General features: G+C 46.3%; 1 protein-coding gene across 2 annotated transcripts in view; it reads left to right on the forward strand.

The window, feature by feature from the left end:
- Window positions 1-801: 801 nt before the first annotated feature.
- The window catches only part of Tamm41 (TAM41 mitochondrial translocator assembly and maintenance homolog), a 32,919-nt gene continuing 18,958 nt past the window's right edge, over window positions 802-14,762 (forward strand). For both annotated transcript variants that reach the window (XM_032905887.1, XM_032905886.1), the window contains exons 1-4: window positions 802-1,020; window positions 3,636-3,818; window positions 7,312-7,404; window positions 14,296-14,446. In XM_032905887.1, coding sequence (XP_032761778.1) covers window positions 886-1,020; window positions 3,636-3,818; window positions 7,312-7,404; window positions 14,296-14,446 — 562 coding nt within the window. In that variant the 5' untranslated portion in view covers window positions 802-885. The remainder of the gene's footprint in view (window positions 1,021-3,635; window positions 3,819-7,311; window positions 7,405-14,295; window positions 14,447-14,762) is intronic.

Genomic DNA, 14,762 nt, shown 5'->3' on the forward strand with positions numbered 1-14,762 from the left:
AATCTTTGATATCTTCTACTTCAGAATCCCATTTTCTCCAGAAGAGGAATGGAAATTAAAGGGCCCTGGTGAGGCCATCCCTAATGGGGCAAGGAATCTTCTCTGATCCTAAAATTGAGAGAAAATATAAAAGGAATGTTTATTCAATATGTTTGAATATGTTTCCTTTTGTGGGGCATTTTACTTATTATCAGACTTGGAAGGGACTTTTAACATGAAGAAGCCATGGCCAGTTTCTAGCAATCACAGTTCCCTGGGCAGGCATGTTTTACTTTATTTTGTTTTGTTTTTCTAAATCTTCAAATTCTCCTACAACTTGGTGCTACAGGTGACAGTTGCACAATGTTGAGAACGAGATAGTTCATGCTTTCATTCTTGGGAGACAGAGGCAGGCGGATGACTGTGAGTTCGAGGCTAGCCTCGTCTACATAGCAAATTCTAGGGCTGTTGCACAGTGAAACCCTGTCTGGGAAAAAAAAAAACCTTACGCTTTGGGGCCAGCCTGGTCTACAGAGGGAGTTCTCAGACAGTCAGGGATACACAGAGAAACTCTATCTCAAAAAACCCCAAGAAAAACCGTCAATATACGGATGATTTAATTAATGTAATTAATTAAATGGTTTAATAACCATTTGTGGTTTGAGAGCTACAAAAGATTTGCAAGGTTGTGTCTATAGCAGGTTGTCTCAGGATGGACATGCAGTGTGCTCCTCCGCTGGCTAGAGGGCGCCACAGAGCCTCGGCCTCCCCGCAGGTCGCCAGCTGCCGCTCTGAAGCGCGCGTGCGTGGAGGGGCGGGGCCGGGCGGAAGCGCGGTCCGCACGACCGAGTATTGCGAGCACAGGGTCCGCACAGCACTCTGTCCTACTGGCGGGCCAGCCCGCCCATGGCGCTGCAGGCGCTGCACAGCTCGAGCGTGGGCCTGCGCAGGATTCTGGCTCACTTCCCGGAGGACCTGAGTTTGGCCTTCGCCTACGGCTCTGCGGTGTATCGCCAGGCAGGACCCAGTGCACACCAGGAGGTGAGTCCGAGGCCCCCTCTTTCCTCGACCAGTCCCATGTCTGGCACCTGTTCACCCTCGCCGGTCCCCGTGTGCCTTCCATCCCTGCGGAGCCCGGACACGCCAAGAGCCAACTAGTAAAGTGTTCATACTACCAAAGTGTCCCTCAGTGTGAGCTGAATTTGGATTTTCCTTGTCAGGGTTGACTGAAGGCTGGCCTCGGACTCACAGTCCTGGAATTAAAGGCCAGGCAAACCTATATGTTTACTTTTACTTAGTGGTTATGTAGCAAGCGCACGTGCACCGCTGCGCACACTTGAAGGTCACAAGACGACTTGAAGGAGTTGTTTCTCTCCTTGCACCACGTGGGTCATGAGGTTGAACTCAGTTTATCTGGTTTGGCAGGAAGTGACACTATATGCTGGTCCTTCACCGGCCTGAGCTGATAGGATAAGTAAGGGATGAGTAGTCATCTCCATCAATCTAAGTCGAGAGCCATGAGGAAGATGTGGTGGCATTGTAGAGGAGTGGTGGGAAGGGAAAAACAAGTGTTTTCAGCCTTTGACATTGGAGTTTTCCAGAGCTTTTTAGAAAAAGGAAGACTGTTTTGTCTACAGGGATTCATTTCATTGGCCTAGGACTTTATCAGTGTGTAATATCCCACGTGACTAATTCGAAACCAGCTTTGAAAAATCCCATCTAAAAATAAGGAGAAAATATGGAATAATCGTGGGCTTCAAGAAGTTGATGGTCTGGGTATAGGGCCCAGGCAGGTAGCACATTTATTCAGCTCAACACATTGAACAGGAGTCTAGGTGGGAGTGAGCCTTGCAACTCCAGAGTTGACTGAGTATACAAGTCTCAGTGTGGTCTGCAGAAATCACTGTACAGATTGCAGTAGGGCATCCTGGGTCTAGCTCCTGGCCAGATCTTTCTTCCAGTTAAAGTTCACCTCCTGGTGTTTCTTGAATTTCTTCTGCATCCTTCCTATTTTCTCTACCTTGGCTGCAAATGGGAAAGTACGGGTCATGGGCACACAAGAAATTGTAAGTTGTCTGGTTTCTTCATATACATTATCATAATTATAATTTTTTTACAATCACCCATCAGCAAGGCATTGTGGTACCCACTTGTAACCCCTGCCTTCAGGAGACAAGAACGGGTGGATCCCTGGGCCTTACTGGCTCGCAGCATACTTGGCAAACTCCAGGTGGTAAGAGAGCCTCTGACCTGCAAACATACAGACTCGTACACCTGTACAGATACATAACCATGCCCTATTCATGCTACCTCCAGGTCTTAAATATTATCACCAATGGTCTAAGACTGGCCTGGGAAACCATAGCATTCCTTAACCTCCTGATAGCCACCTTGTGGGTTTTCAGCGAGGTTCTCCTTTGAGCTGACCTAGGATTCTCTCCTGGAAATGACCCTTCTTTTCTCTTCTTTTTCATTCTCTACATTCATGCTAACAAGTCTGGTGCACTCTCCCATGACGAGAGTGCCTGAGCTAATAATGCCATTTCCTTTCCTCATCCATAAGCCCTCCTCCTTCCATTCAGCTCCTCTGGAAAGTTCTTTAATGTGGAAAATCACCCTGATCTCATTTAGTACTCCATGAGCATGTTTTGTTACACCAGCATCAAACTGGGGGGGTTCTGGAGCATGCCCGGCTAACCAACGTGTAGGGAACAGTTTCCACTAACCTGACAACCTTTTAAAACTGTGCTTCCTGGGTTACTTCTCCATGCTGCCTTCCCCTCCTACATTCTTCGGAAGTCATAAATGTCACATCCAAGAAAAATCCCTCCTCCGTAAATTACTCTCTTGATCTAATCTGTGCTGAGTGTAGTTGCTAGGTTAAGCGTTCCTATGTAGAGTCAACCTGTGCGTAATTTGTCAGTCTTTAGTGGGGGGCTCTTGAGTTCCCTGCCCTGAAACCTATCAGCTTTCTTTTTCCCTTAATGTTTTTAAAATTATTTTTAAAATACTCATGTGTATGAGTATTTTGGCCTGTGTGTATGTATGTTGACTACATGCATGCCTAACGCCCACAGAAGTCAGAAGAAGGCATTTGAGAGCCACCGTGTGGGTGCTGGGAATCAAACACAGGTCCTCTGCAAGTGCTCCAAACCACTGAGCCACTTCTCCTTGAGTTTCCTTGGTCTCTGTGGCCTTGGGCAAAGTGCTTTCCCAAGCCCTTCATTTCCCCTCCTATATGACTGGAATAGTATACTTGTCTGATGGGATTCCCTTTGGAGATGAGCTAACTCATTATGTGTCTAGAGATCAGACAAGGCCTGACACACAACCCGTGGTAAGTGAATGTGTGATGTCATTTATTTGTATGACTAAAAGGCAAGCTAGTGGGGTTGGGGATTTAGCTCAGTGGTAGAGCGCTTGCCTAGCAAGAGCAAGGCCCTAGCAAGGCCCTGGGTTCTGTCCCCAGCTCGAAAAAAAAAAAAAAAAAAAAAAAAAAAAAAGGCAAGCTAGCGTTGCTCTGTGAGACCTGCTCAGGTTTCTAATGGAGGATCTTCTGACCATGAAATGCAATACTGTAGCACTTTGGAATTTTCAGTTAGTTCGCTAGTGTTTTTGTTCGATGGTAATGAACTCTTTGTCCCTTCACTTCCCAGAATCCCATGTTAGATCTAGTGTTCACAGTAGATGACCCTGTTGCCTGGCATGCAATGAACCTGAAGAAGAACTGGAGCCACTACTCTCTCCTCAAACTCTTGGGGCCCAGGATCATCTCATCCGTCCAGAATAATTATGGTGCCGGCGTCTACTTCAACCCGCTGATCATGTGTGACGGGAAGGTAAGGGCCTTCAGGCCTTGGCCTTAACTGGGTGGTTGTGATTTGGCAGTTGAATCCCAGTGAAATATCCACATTCTCAGGAAGTAGCCTCACCCCATCCAGCTTTCTTAACCCCAGGCATAGACAGGACGGGAGTCTTCATCAGCTGTTGACTGTAACTGGTATCTAAGAACATGGCTGGCCGTGATCTGACTTTCTTATCTTTTGACCTTTGGCCAACTAGTTCTCAGATTTTAATCTCTCAGCCACACTGCTTTAGCAGGTCCTGGGTAGGGCTGCACGTTTTAAGGACTGCTGTCTGGGAAGTATGGAGAAGCAGCAGGACCACTGAGGACCAGGATAGAGAGTGATGTCATCTAAGAGGAGGAACAGGTACTACCAGGAAGTGAAGAGGGTGTCAGGTGGCTGGGACTTGTGATGTCACATGATGGAAGGGAAGTTCTTGGTGTCAGTAGGTGGGTAGGATTTGAGAGTTGCATGTTAGAGGGCAGATAAGATCTTTGGATCCCCCCAAAATAGATTATCTTACGTCAGGAACCCTACCTGTTTTATATAACACATCAGGCACTGGTGATATAGCTTAGTGACAGAGTACTTACCTAGTTATCTAGGTCCGGGATTTGATCCCCAGAATGGGGAGGCATTAAACTAAATAAAGCATCCTAGTTCCTCAGAGGGCTGCTGGGGAGGTGGGAGATAGGGTCAGGGCTGCCTGTGGGTTTGCCTGTGCCAACACTAATGCCAGTCGCTTAGGGCAGTGTAACCTTTGCAGGTGTGTGAGTCTCCTGGGGATCGTGTTAAAATGCAGGTCCAGATTCAGTTGGTCTGGGATGGAACCTGAGATTCTGCATATTTGACAGCCCCAGGTAATGACCCTACAATTGGTCAAAGGTCCAGGCTGTAAGAAGCAGAGACATGGTCATGAACCTGTGCATCATCTTAAGGTCACACCTTAACTTTTCTTCTTTATTTTATTTTTATTTTGCTAGGTTTTGTTTTGTTTTGTTTTGTTTTGTTTTGTTTTTTGAGACAGGGTTTCTCTATGTAGTCCTGGCTATCCAAGAACTTGTACTGTATGTAGAGCAGGCTGGCCTCAAACTCAGAGATCCACCCGCCTCTGCCTCCAGAGTGTTGGAATTAAAAGTGTGCGCACCACACCCGGATATGCGTTAGCTTTGCTGGTCCTTTGTGCACCTGCCTGCTCCTCTATGCCATAGGAAACCTCAGTTCCAAGAGGGGAAGTGACTTCATAAGGCCATGCATTCCTTAACCTCCTGAATGCAAGTGACAGTTCCCTGAACTTCCAGGCTTGCAGTGTCCCTGGGGCCTCCTAGCTGCCACTTGTCTGAAGCAGCACGGTCTTATGCTTCCTTTTGTGTTGTGCAAAGCACATAGTTTGCTTCTTTCTTCATAATCCATAGTCTGCCTCGCCTGCCTTTGATGAGTAATTTCCAAACATTTCAAGCTCAAGTAACCACGTTTGTGCATGATTGTGTGCCACAGCCGCTGTACTTTCTAATTGAAATTTGTTAGCTGCTTTTTAAATATTTGCAGCCTGAGAAGACTGCTTAGGTATTTGTTAACACAATTAGTAAGCTGGGAAATCCACGTTGGAGCTGTATACCAATTATCATGGTAATGGCCCTCCTTGTCTGTAATTCCATGTGCTTAGCACTGATAAGGGGGTTTTCGTCTTTGGATGTTAACTTGTAATTGTCACCATTTGGAAGAGTTAACACAGAAAGGCACTGTCAGGAAAAGGCCAGTGAAACTTGTTTTTAAAGAATTATTTGTTTTATGAATAATAGTACACTGTAGCTGTCCTCAGACACCCCAGAAGAGGGCATCAGATCACATTACAGATGGTTGTGAGCCACCATGTGGTTTCTAGGAATTGAACTCAGGACCTCTAGAAGAACAGTCAGTGCTCTTAACTGCTGAGCCATCTCTTCAGCCCCTGTGAAAATTTTAATGAAAGAAGAATTCTAATATTTTGCAATGCTAAGAATATTCGAAGACCAGGATGTAGTTCTGGGGCAGGCATTACTGTGCCCAGCTGCAGGGACTGGGGGTTAGGTATTACTGTGCCCAGCTGCAGGGACTAGGGGTTAGGTATTACTGTGTCCAGCTGCAGGGACTAGGGGTTAGGTATTACTGTGCCCAGCTGCAGGGACTAGGGGTTAGGTATTACTGTGCCCAGCTGCAGGGACTAGGGGTTAGGTATTACTGTGCCCAGCTGCAGGGACTGGGGGTTAGGTATTACTGTGCCCAGCTGCAGGGACTAGGGGTTAGGTATTACTGTGCCCAGCTGCAGGGACTGGGGGTTAGGTATTACTGTGCCCAGCTGCAGGGACTAGGGGTTAGGTATTACTGTGCCCAGCTGCAGGGACTAGGGGTTAGGTATTACTGTGCCCAGCTGCAGGGACTGGGGGTTAGGTATTACTGTGCCCAGCTGCAGGGACTGGGAGTTAGGTATTACTGTGCCCAGCTGCAGGGACTAGGGGTTAGGTATTACTGTGCCCAGCTGCAGGGACTGGGGGTTAGGCATTACTGTGCCCAGCTGCAGGGACTGGGGGTTAGGTATTACTGTGCCCAGCTGCAGGGACTAGGGGTTAGGTATTACTGTGCCCAGCTGCAGGGACTAGCTCACACGCTGCTGGTGCAGTGTCACCGTGACTTCTTACCAATTACCATCATTGGACCTCAATTTCTATTCAAGATTTATTCTCATTCATATTCTCTCTCTCTCTCTCTCTCTCTCTCTCTCTCTCTCTCTCTCTCTCTCTCTCTGTGTGTGTGTGTGTGTGTGTGTGTGTGTAACTGGTAGGGTTCAGTTATCTGTTTCCATCTTATGGGTTCCAGCCTCACTCTCAGAGTCATCAGGATTGGCTGCAAGCAGCTTCACCTACTGAGCCCTTTCACTGTCCCCGGGCACTCAGTTTTTTATTTCTCAAATGAAGAACATTACTTAAATCATCACTTCTGAAACTGGAAGGATCTAGCATTGCAGACGCATACTAGATGGTGTCTGAGAGCCATACTCCCTTTAGCAATCATATATATTAAAACACTGGCCATCTCACTTCCATACCTTGGGAGCCAGGTCAGTCTTGGCACTAAATCTCTGGGCAGTTTTGATAGAGATGTGGATTTTCTTTTTGTTTGTTTGTTGTTTGTTTTGTTGTCTTTGTTTGGGGCAGGGGTTGTTGTTTTGTTTTTTCCAAGACAGGGTTTTTCTGTGTAGTCCTGGCTGTCATGGAATTTACTCTAGACCAGGCTGGCCTTGAACTCAGAGATCCTCCTACCTCTGCCTCCTGAGTGCTGGGATTAAAGGCGTGCACCACCAGCAAGATGTGGGTTTTGGAGGATTTTAAGTTGCTAAGCAGATGAACATCCTATTCCTGGACAAGCCCTTAGCCATTCCCTCACTTCCGCTTGTGGAAGCAGCAGCCTGGTAGTTTGCTTTTTGTCATGTTCATGTCTTCTCTTGCAGCTCATCAAATATGGGGTCATTAGCACTGGCACTCTGATTGAGGACCTCCTGAACTGGAATAACCTATATATCGCCGGACGTCTTCAAAAGCCGGTGAGTCTGTGCCCTCTGGGTGCCACAGTTAGTCAGTCGCTTGTCTCTGAACTTGACCTCACTTGATCTTTATGAGCTCATAAATATGGAATTCCAGGAAATAGAAATATAGGTAGAGTCCTCTTACCCTCCATGAAGTTCATCATCCCACAGTGTAAAGAGGTTGCCCTGTGGCACTGTGCCCTAAGAAGAAATGATCTACATAGCATGTGTACATGATCTTTGTACATGTAATATGCATGCAAGACTCATGGTGGGCTCTGTCCTGGCTCCCGGCAGAGAGCTCCTAAACCCTTGGAATTCTTGGAACAGAGATACCATGGCTCTTACCACTGAGCCACACTGCCAAGCTGATGATGACCCTGGATGAGCCTCTGCTTAGCTTCAGGATAGGGCTGATGACCAGAGGAACTAGCCATGTGGTGAGAAGGCTCTCCTGCCCAACTCCAGGAAGGAAAAGGGGTGCTGGAGACTCAGTAACTCAGAAAAGGCTGAGTTTAATCCGTCCCAGATAACAGAACAGCCATCTGGAGAGAGAACACCGCCTTGTCTAAGGGCACTGGCTGCTCTTCTGGAGGACTCGAGTTCAGTTCCCGACAGCCACATGGTTCCTCACAGGCATCTCTGGCTTCATTTCCAGGGAATCCGAAGCCATCTTCTGACCTCAGGTACCAGGAATGCACGTGGTACGCATACATAGATGCAGCTAAGACACTCATACACATTAACATGGCCAGAACTGTGCCATGGGGCAGTGCAACACATTGTGTGTGCCTCTCACACATGCGTGCACACATACTACACATGTATGTGCTTAGGTAAACACAGCAGTGCCTTCCCTGTGTTCTGTAGCCTCTACTTGAACTAGAACCTGTGTGCTGAGGTGGGAACCCAGGGCCTGATACAAACTGGTTGACACTGTACAACTGAGGTCATGCTTATTCCAGGAGGAACAGATTTAAAAGTCCGAGAGTAGCAGGAGCAGGGAAACTGTTTCACAGATATTCACAAGAAGTAATTTTGCTCTTCATAATTTCAAGGTCCTATAACTAGCAGAACCCAATGTTGAGGAAATTACTACAAATGAAGGTTTTTTTAGAAAGCAAACTTTAGAAACAAAAAATACCCATTTTCTGTCCCAAGTTTTCTTTCTGTTTCTTGCTTTGCTTTTCCTTAAGACATGGTCCTTTCGCATTCCCCAGAGTAACCACACTGGGGACTTACCACACTGCCACACTGCGCTGTCCCAGGAGTGTGGGCAGGAGGTTCTCTGCCATGAGTGATTGCTGGGATCTGATTTTGGTGTTTTTTGTTTTTTTTTTCTTGAGGTGTGTCTGTTTATTTTTATAAACTCTGCAGCTTAATGGGGCAGAAGGGAGTATGAAATCACTCACCACCTTTATGTGAACTTATACAGTTGGGTTTTGTCTCTAAATCCCAATTTTCCCACCTGTTCAGGGGAGGTAATAATCCTGCCCTGCCTGGAAACTAGAAGCCGGGTTGTTAGCTCAAAAAGACTTGGCGTTTAGAACCCAGCACGCCTAGTCTTCTGCTTCTCATGTAACTGCGTGCCCGCACCACTCGCTCGGTGGGTCTCTGCTCGCTCGCTGGTCTCCCCCACCTCAGGGCAGTCCATCTGTGGATGAGCATCCCCAAGTGTTTGATTTAGAGGACTCAGAAGTGCTGTTTCCCTCTCAGTCAGTGTTCTTGGCTGGCTGTTACCTTTGCATAAAAGGAAATTGAACAAAAATGTATATGTACAAATGTGTCTTTACTGTACTTTTGCCAGGACTACTTTAAAACTTTTTCAAGAGTTATGTTACATTTTATTTTATGTAAATGGGTGTTTTGCCTACATGCATGTCTGTACACCACATGTGTGCAGTGCCCATAGAGGCCAGAAGATGGTGTCTGTTCCTCTGGAACTGGAGTTAGACTTGTAAGACACCATATGGGTATTGGAAGAGCAGCCAGTGCCCTCAACTTTAAAGTAAGCACTTTAAGCTTTAATTAGCTTTTAAAAAGCAAAAATGCTATGGAATCACAGAGTGAACACATGGCCTCTGAGTTGTTTGTTATGCTGGAGATTAAACCTACAGCCTCCTTTGTGCTCAGCGTGTGTCCTGGGCTTGGAGGCCACACTGTCTGTAACTGTACTTCCCAAGAGTCTGACACCTTCTGGTTTCTTTGGGCATTATGCACATATGGTATGTGTTCCTAATGGATGTAAAACTTACTCATACATTAAAAATAAATAAGTATTTTGAAGTAAATCATTGATAATGGTACTCAAGCACCTCCCCTCCCTCCCTTGGCTCTCACTCCTTGGGAATAAATCTGCCTACCTCTCTTCCCATTAGCATCCACAGTCAAACTTTTCACCTGTAGGTGGCAGCAAACACTTGTGACACTTGAACAAAGGCGGCATCTTCTACAAGAAAAGTGAGCAAGTGTCTCAAGAAAGAATTCTGAAATATGTGAACCCCTTGTCTTTGTTTTAAAAGACATCGTGTTGTCAGATCATGTCAGCTAAAGCTTCTAGAGTGTCTGGGGCTTACAAATTGAAAGGGGATTTCTCACCCACTAGCAAGTGTTCAAAAGGAATATGAAGGATTTGGAAACATGAACATTTCTAGAAAGAGTTGACTATAAATTAAACTTCTATTACACTTTTGCTTGGCATGGTGGTGCGTGCCTTTAACCCACTTCTCAGGAGGTGGGGGCAGGTAGATCTCTGAGTTCTAGGACAGCCAAGTCTACATAGTAAGACCCTGATTCATAAAAAAACAAAAAAATAAATAAATAAAAAATTTTATATTTTCCTGTCATGGTTGAAAAAGATACCTATTTTTATTTCCTGGACAGCTTTAAGTTTCTAAGTCTCTCTCTCTCTCTCTCTCCGTGTGTGTGTGTGTGTGTGTGTGTGTGTGTGTGTGTGTGTGTGTGTGTGTATACACACCCATGCATAGTACAGGGCATGGAACCCAGAAAGCTAACATTGAGCTAAATCCCAAACCCTACAACAGATATTTTTCCAGAATCATGGAATTTGAAGTATTTAATGGAGCTAGGCATGGAAGTACAAGCTTTTAATCCCAGCTCTCAGGATTCAGGTAGAACTCTGAATTCTGGGCTAGCCTGGTCTACCTAGCATTTAAGCCAGCCAGGGAGGGTTAAACAATGAGCATTCTCCTAAAAAATATAAAGTAACTAAAATGACATTTTTATTTAGAAAAAATCGACATGCTATATGATTCATCTGTGTAAAGCATAAAACTGGTTTGGTTTTTTTTTTTTTTTTTAAGTATGTTCACCCTTAGGTGATTTTGCCATGCTGTAACTTTATTAACATTCGGAGGACAGAAAAGTCCCAATGAACTAGGAATTGGGAGACTGGTTACTAGTTTTGGCTCTGCACGACTGTGAGCCAGCTTTTGGGCACTTCGCCTTTGAAATGCAAAGATCGAGCAGCTCATTTAATGACTCAGAAGGCAGCCAAGTTTCCTCTCTGTATGCTGAAGGAATAAAAATGAAGATCCCCACATCAGTTGTCCTAAAAGCCTGCAGTCCAGCAGGTAGACCAGGCTCCAGCCCTTGTGGCTCCCAGCAGTGACAGCTTAGAGCAGTCCCTGCCCTGGTGTTGAGATGGGAATGTTCAGGTGGGAATGAGCTGAGTGTCACAGGACCGTGCAGGTCTGGGTTCCTTGAGACTAAAAGTTCACTCTGCACTTCAGGCAGTCTCTGCTGTCACTGTGTTACTCTGGAGTCCCTCACGTAACTCCTTTTCCTGGCTTGAACGGTACTCACAAATCTCCCCTTTGAAAGACCCTTCAAGCATCGCCCTTCCTCTGTGCAGTTGGATTGCCAATGCTGTGTGTGCAGCCCAGATCGGCGTTCCCAGTAGGTACAAACAGCTATTCACGAGTGTGAGGACTCTCTCCTTTTCCCAGGCTTCTCTGGCGGGGCCCCAACCACTCACTGCTTTTCACTCTGAGCAACAAATACCAATGCTACGGAGATGAGGTCCTGGTTCACCTTTCGCCGGAGAACCAGATCCGCACATTTTCCCCTTGAGTAAGGATGCTTTTATTCTCACTCGCCTAACCTCAAATAGCAAGCGGGCTGCTCTCCGACAGCGCAAGCAGAGCGGCCTTCTCAGAGAACAAGTGGTATTTTGTTAACCAAGAAAGGACGCCCAGGGTTCCTCGCCTCTTTGCAGGTTTGAGCTATTCATATCCCAAAATAGCTCCTCTGTAAAAGCCACAGAAATGTACACAAAGGAGGTGCGACACTATTAAGAAGGATCTGGGAGAGGGGCTGGAGAGATGGCTCAGAGGTTAAGAGCACTGACTGCAAGAATGGGAATATGGATGTTGAGAGGCATCGTGGGACAAATCAGGAGCTCACTGGACCTGGGCTGTTGGCTCAGGTTCTCTTCCAGGATCCGGGATTTCGTGTGGAATGCAAGGTCTGAGAGAGCTAGGGGAAAAGGCTGGTGAGATGGCTCAGTGAATAATGAACACGTTTGATTCCTGGAACCTACGTAGTGGAAGGGAGAGAACATACTTCCTCAAGTTGTCCTCTGATCTCCACATATGCACTGTGGCATGTGAACACACACACACACACACACACACACACACACACACACAGCTAGGGAATGGTAATAGGAGTTATTTTAGAACCTTAGAACCTTAAAATGGAGGCTTGGAGGGTATAACTAAGGGACAAGGTGCCTGGATGGGGAAGACTTGCGTTTGATCCATCCTTAGTCCTATCAAGATGAGAAGTGCATCCCTGACTGAACCCATGAGGAAAATGGGACTTGGTTTCCTAGCATAGGCTTCACCCTCAGTTTTGCTGATCTTCATCACTCAGCCTTGGGCTGTCCTACACTGTTGTTTCCTTTTACTCCATGAATACAATAATACTAAACTCATTGAACGGCCTAATTATGGACTATTATGTTCTCACCGTGGGGGCGGAAGAGGTCTGTTAAATCAAATGGCTTTGCCTCACCTGCGGTGTATGAGGGTACGTTATAAATAGTCCCACTATTTATAAGAGGTAGCACATTCCTGTAACCTCAGCACTTAAGGGACAGCGGGGGCATACCACTACAAGTTCAAGGCTAGCCCAGGCTCCAAGACCATATTCTCAATATTAAAGAGTCAAGCATGGTGGCACCTGCCTAAGCTAGTCCACAGGAGGCAGAGGACGGAGATCTCTGAGTTTGAAGCCACCCTGGTCTACATAGCAAGTTCCAGGCCAGCCAAGGTTACACAGTGAGACCCTGTCTTTAAGGTAGATGGTTTGGCTTATATTCAGGGCTCTCCTAGGCCCACTTAAGCAGAACATGAAGATAAACTGCCATTAATGCTGTGGGGAGAAAAAAACCTAAAGAGGTAAAACCAGAGGAGGCCCTGCTCTGCACAAGAAACCCAGAGGCTCGAGTCGGCCAGCAGATGTGTCGGATTCCAGTTAGGGCCATCTTACCACTAAGTATTATCCTGTTGTATTATCCTGTTATCACGGAGTTGGGAAGTGATGACGCTGGGGACTTAAAAGATCCTGTTAACCCCTTATCCATGGTGCAGACGTGAAAACCGTGCGTCTCAGAACAGACTGCATGCCGTGTGGCATCCCTTGAAGTCAGAGAGTAGCTCCTGCTGCATCAGAAGGAAAGGGCCCTTTCATTAAGCAAGTGCAGTGGTCTGTGGACTTGATCATACTCACCTTTGGGACAGCTCTTGGGATGGATTTGGATCTGGACTTGGCCTCCTGAGAACTCAGTGACTGGCCCCAGGCTCACACGGTTGATAAATGCCTCAGTCTCACTCCAGACAGTTTCAAAACCTGGTCTCATCAGTATCTCCCTTTATTATTGTGTCCATGTGAATGTCAGCCTGTGGCGGCCAGAAGAGGGAGTCAGACCTCTTGGAGCTAGAGTTACAGCAACTGCGAGCTGCCTGGTATGGGTGTAGGATTGAATCCAGGACCTTCGAAGAACAGCAGGTGTTCTAAACTTCTGAACTAGCTCTCAGGCCTGTGATCGTTCCTTTATAGCTGATTGTTGTTTCTCTTTACTTAGTCAACTATAAATCTATGTGTCTAACAATAGTAAAATGGAACATGAACTACCCAGGTTACATAAGGTCCAAAAGAGAGTAAATTCTTTTTTTTTTTTCCTTTTCTTTTTTTTTTTGGAGCTGGGGACTGAACCCAGGGCTTTGTGCTTGCTAGGCAAGCGCTCTACCACTGAGCTAAATCCCCAACCCCAAGAGAGTAAATTCTAAATAGTAAAACACCCTCTTCTGCTCTCACAGTCAGTAATAGAACAATGAACTGATAAAAGGTTGAAGTGTAATTCTCCCAGGTCATTTGTTCCTTTCCAGAGCCTATGGTGAGTTTCCTTAAAAATATATATGTGTGTGTGTGTAATGTACGTATTGGGGGCTCTGCGATTAAGAGCTCTGGCTGTTCAGGGACCTGGGTTCTATTCCCAGCAACCATTTGGGGTCTCGGAAACCACTGTAGCTCCAGTCCAAGGGCATCAGACACCCTCTTGGCCTCTGCAGGCCCAGCATTCATGTGTTGCATGTGCTTACATGCAGGCAAAACACTCATGCACATGAAACAATTTATTTTATTTTTTTTTGAAACAATTTTTTTAAATAAGAACATTAATTTCGTTTCCCTCACAATGATTTTGTTTCCGTGTCACAATTTCTCTGACTTTGACATTCAGCAGGAGACTCTGGGGTCTCTCCTTAGAGTCATAATGGCTTCGTGTCACTGGGCTTATTATTGATGGTCGGCAGAACGGGACAGTGAGTGTTTGAGCACCGCCTGCTTCTGCAATGCTACTTCCTAACGGTCTGCTTTTTCCAGGTGAAGATTGTATCGATGAATGAGAGCACAGTTCTTAGAGCTGCCCTGGATAAAAACCTGAAGAGTGCGGTGACCACCGCCTGCCTCATGCTACCCGAAAGCTTCTCTGAGGAAGACCTATTCATAGAGATTGCTGGGCTCTCCTACTCAGGTTTGTACGGTTTGTGCCCCACCATCCCCAGGGAGACTTCCAGAGAGCTTACGGTATCAGCCTCAGACCCGGACAGCTGTTCATACGTTTGGGGTGTGCCCAGCACAAGTATCTCTAACCAGTTAATGGACAACTGGCACTCCTCCAGGGATCCCAGTTTGAGAAGTACAGCCCACTGGTGTTCTCTGTGTGTACCATAGTGCCCCACCCCCGACTCCTCGGAAATGTGTTTGTACCACCATATCCCTGGTAGGGCACACATTCCAGTTTGTGTTTCCTATGAGCAAGAAGATTCTCTTCATGCCAGCAGTGTTCT

This window comes from Rattus rattus, chromosome 6, assembly GCF_011064425.1.
Source record: "Rattus rattus isolate New Zealand chromosome 6, Rrattus_CSIRO_v1, whole genome shotgun sequence".
In the NCBI taxonomy this organism is placed as follows: domain Eukaryota; kingdom Metazoa; phylum Chordata; class Mammalia; order Rodentia; family Muridae; genus Rattus; species Rattus rattus.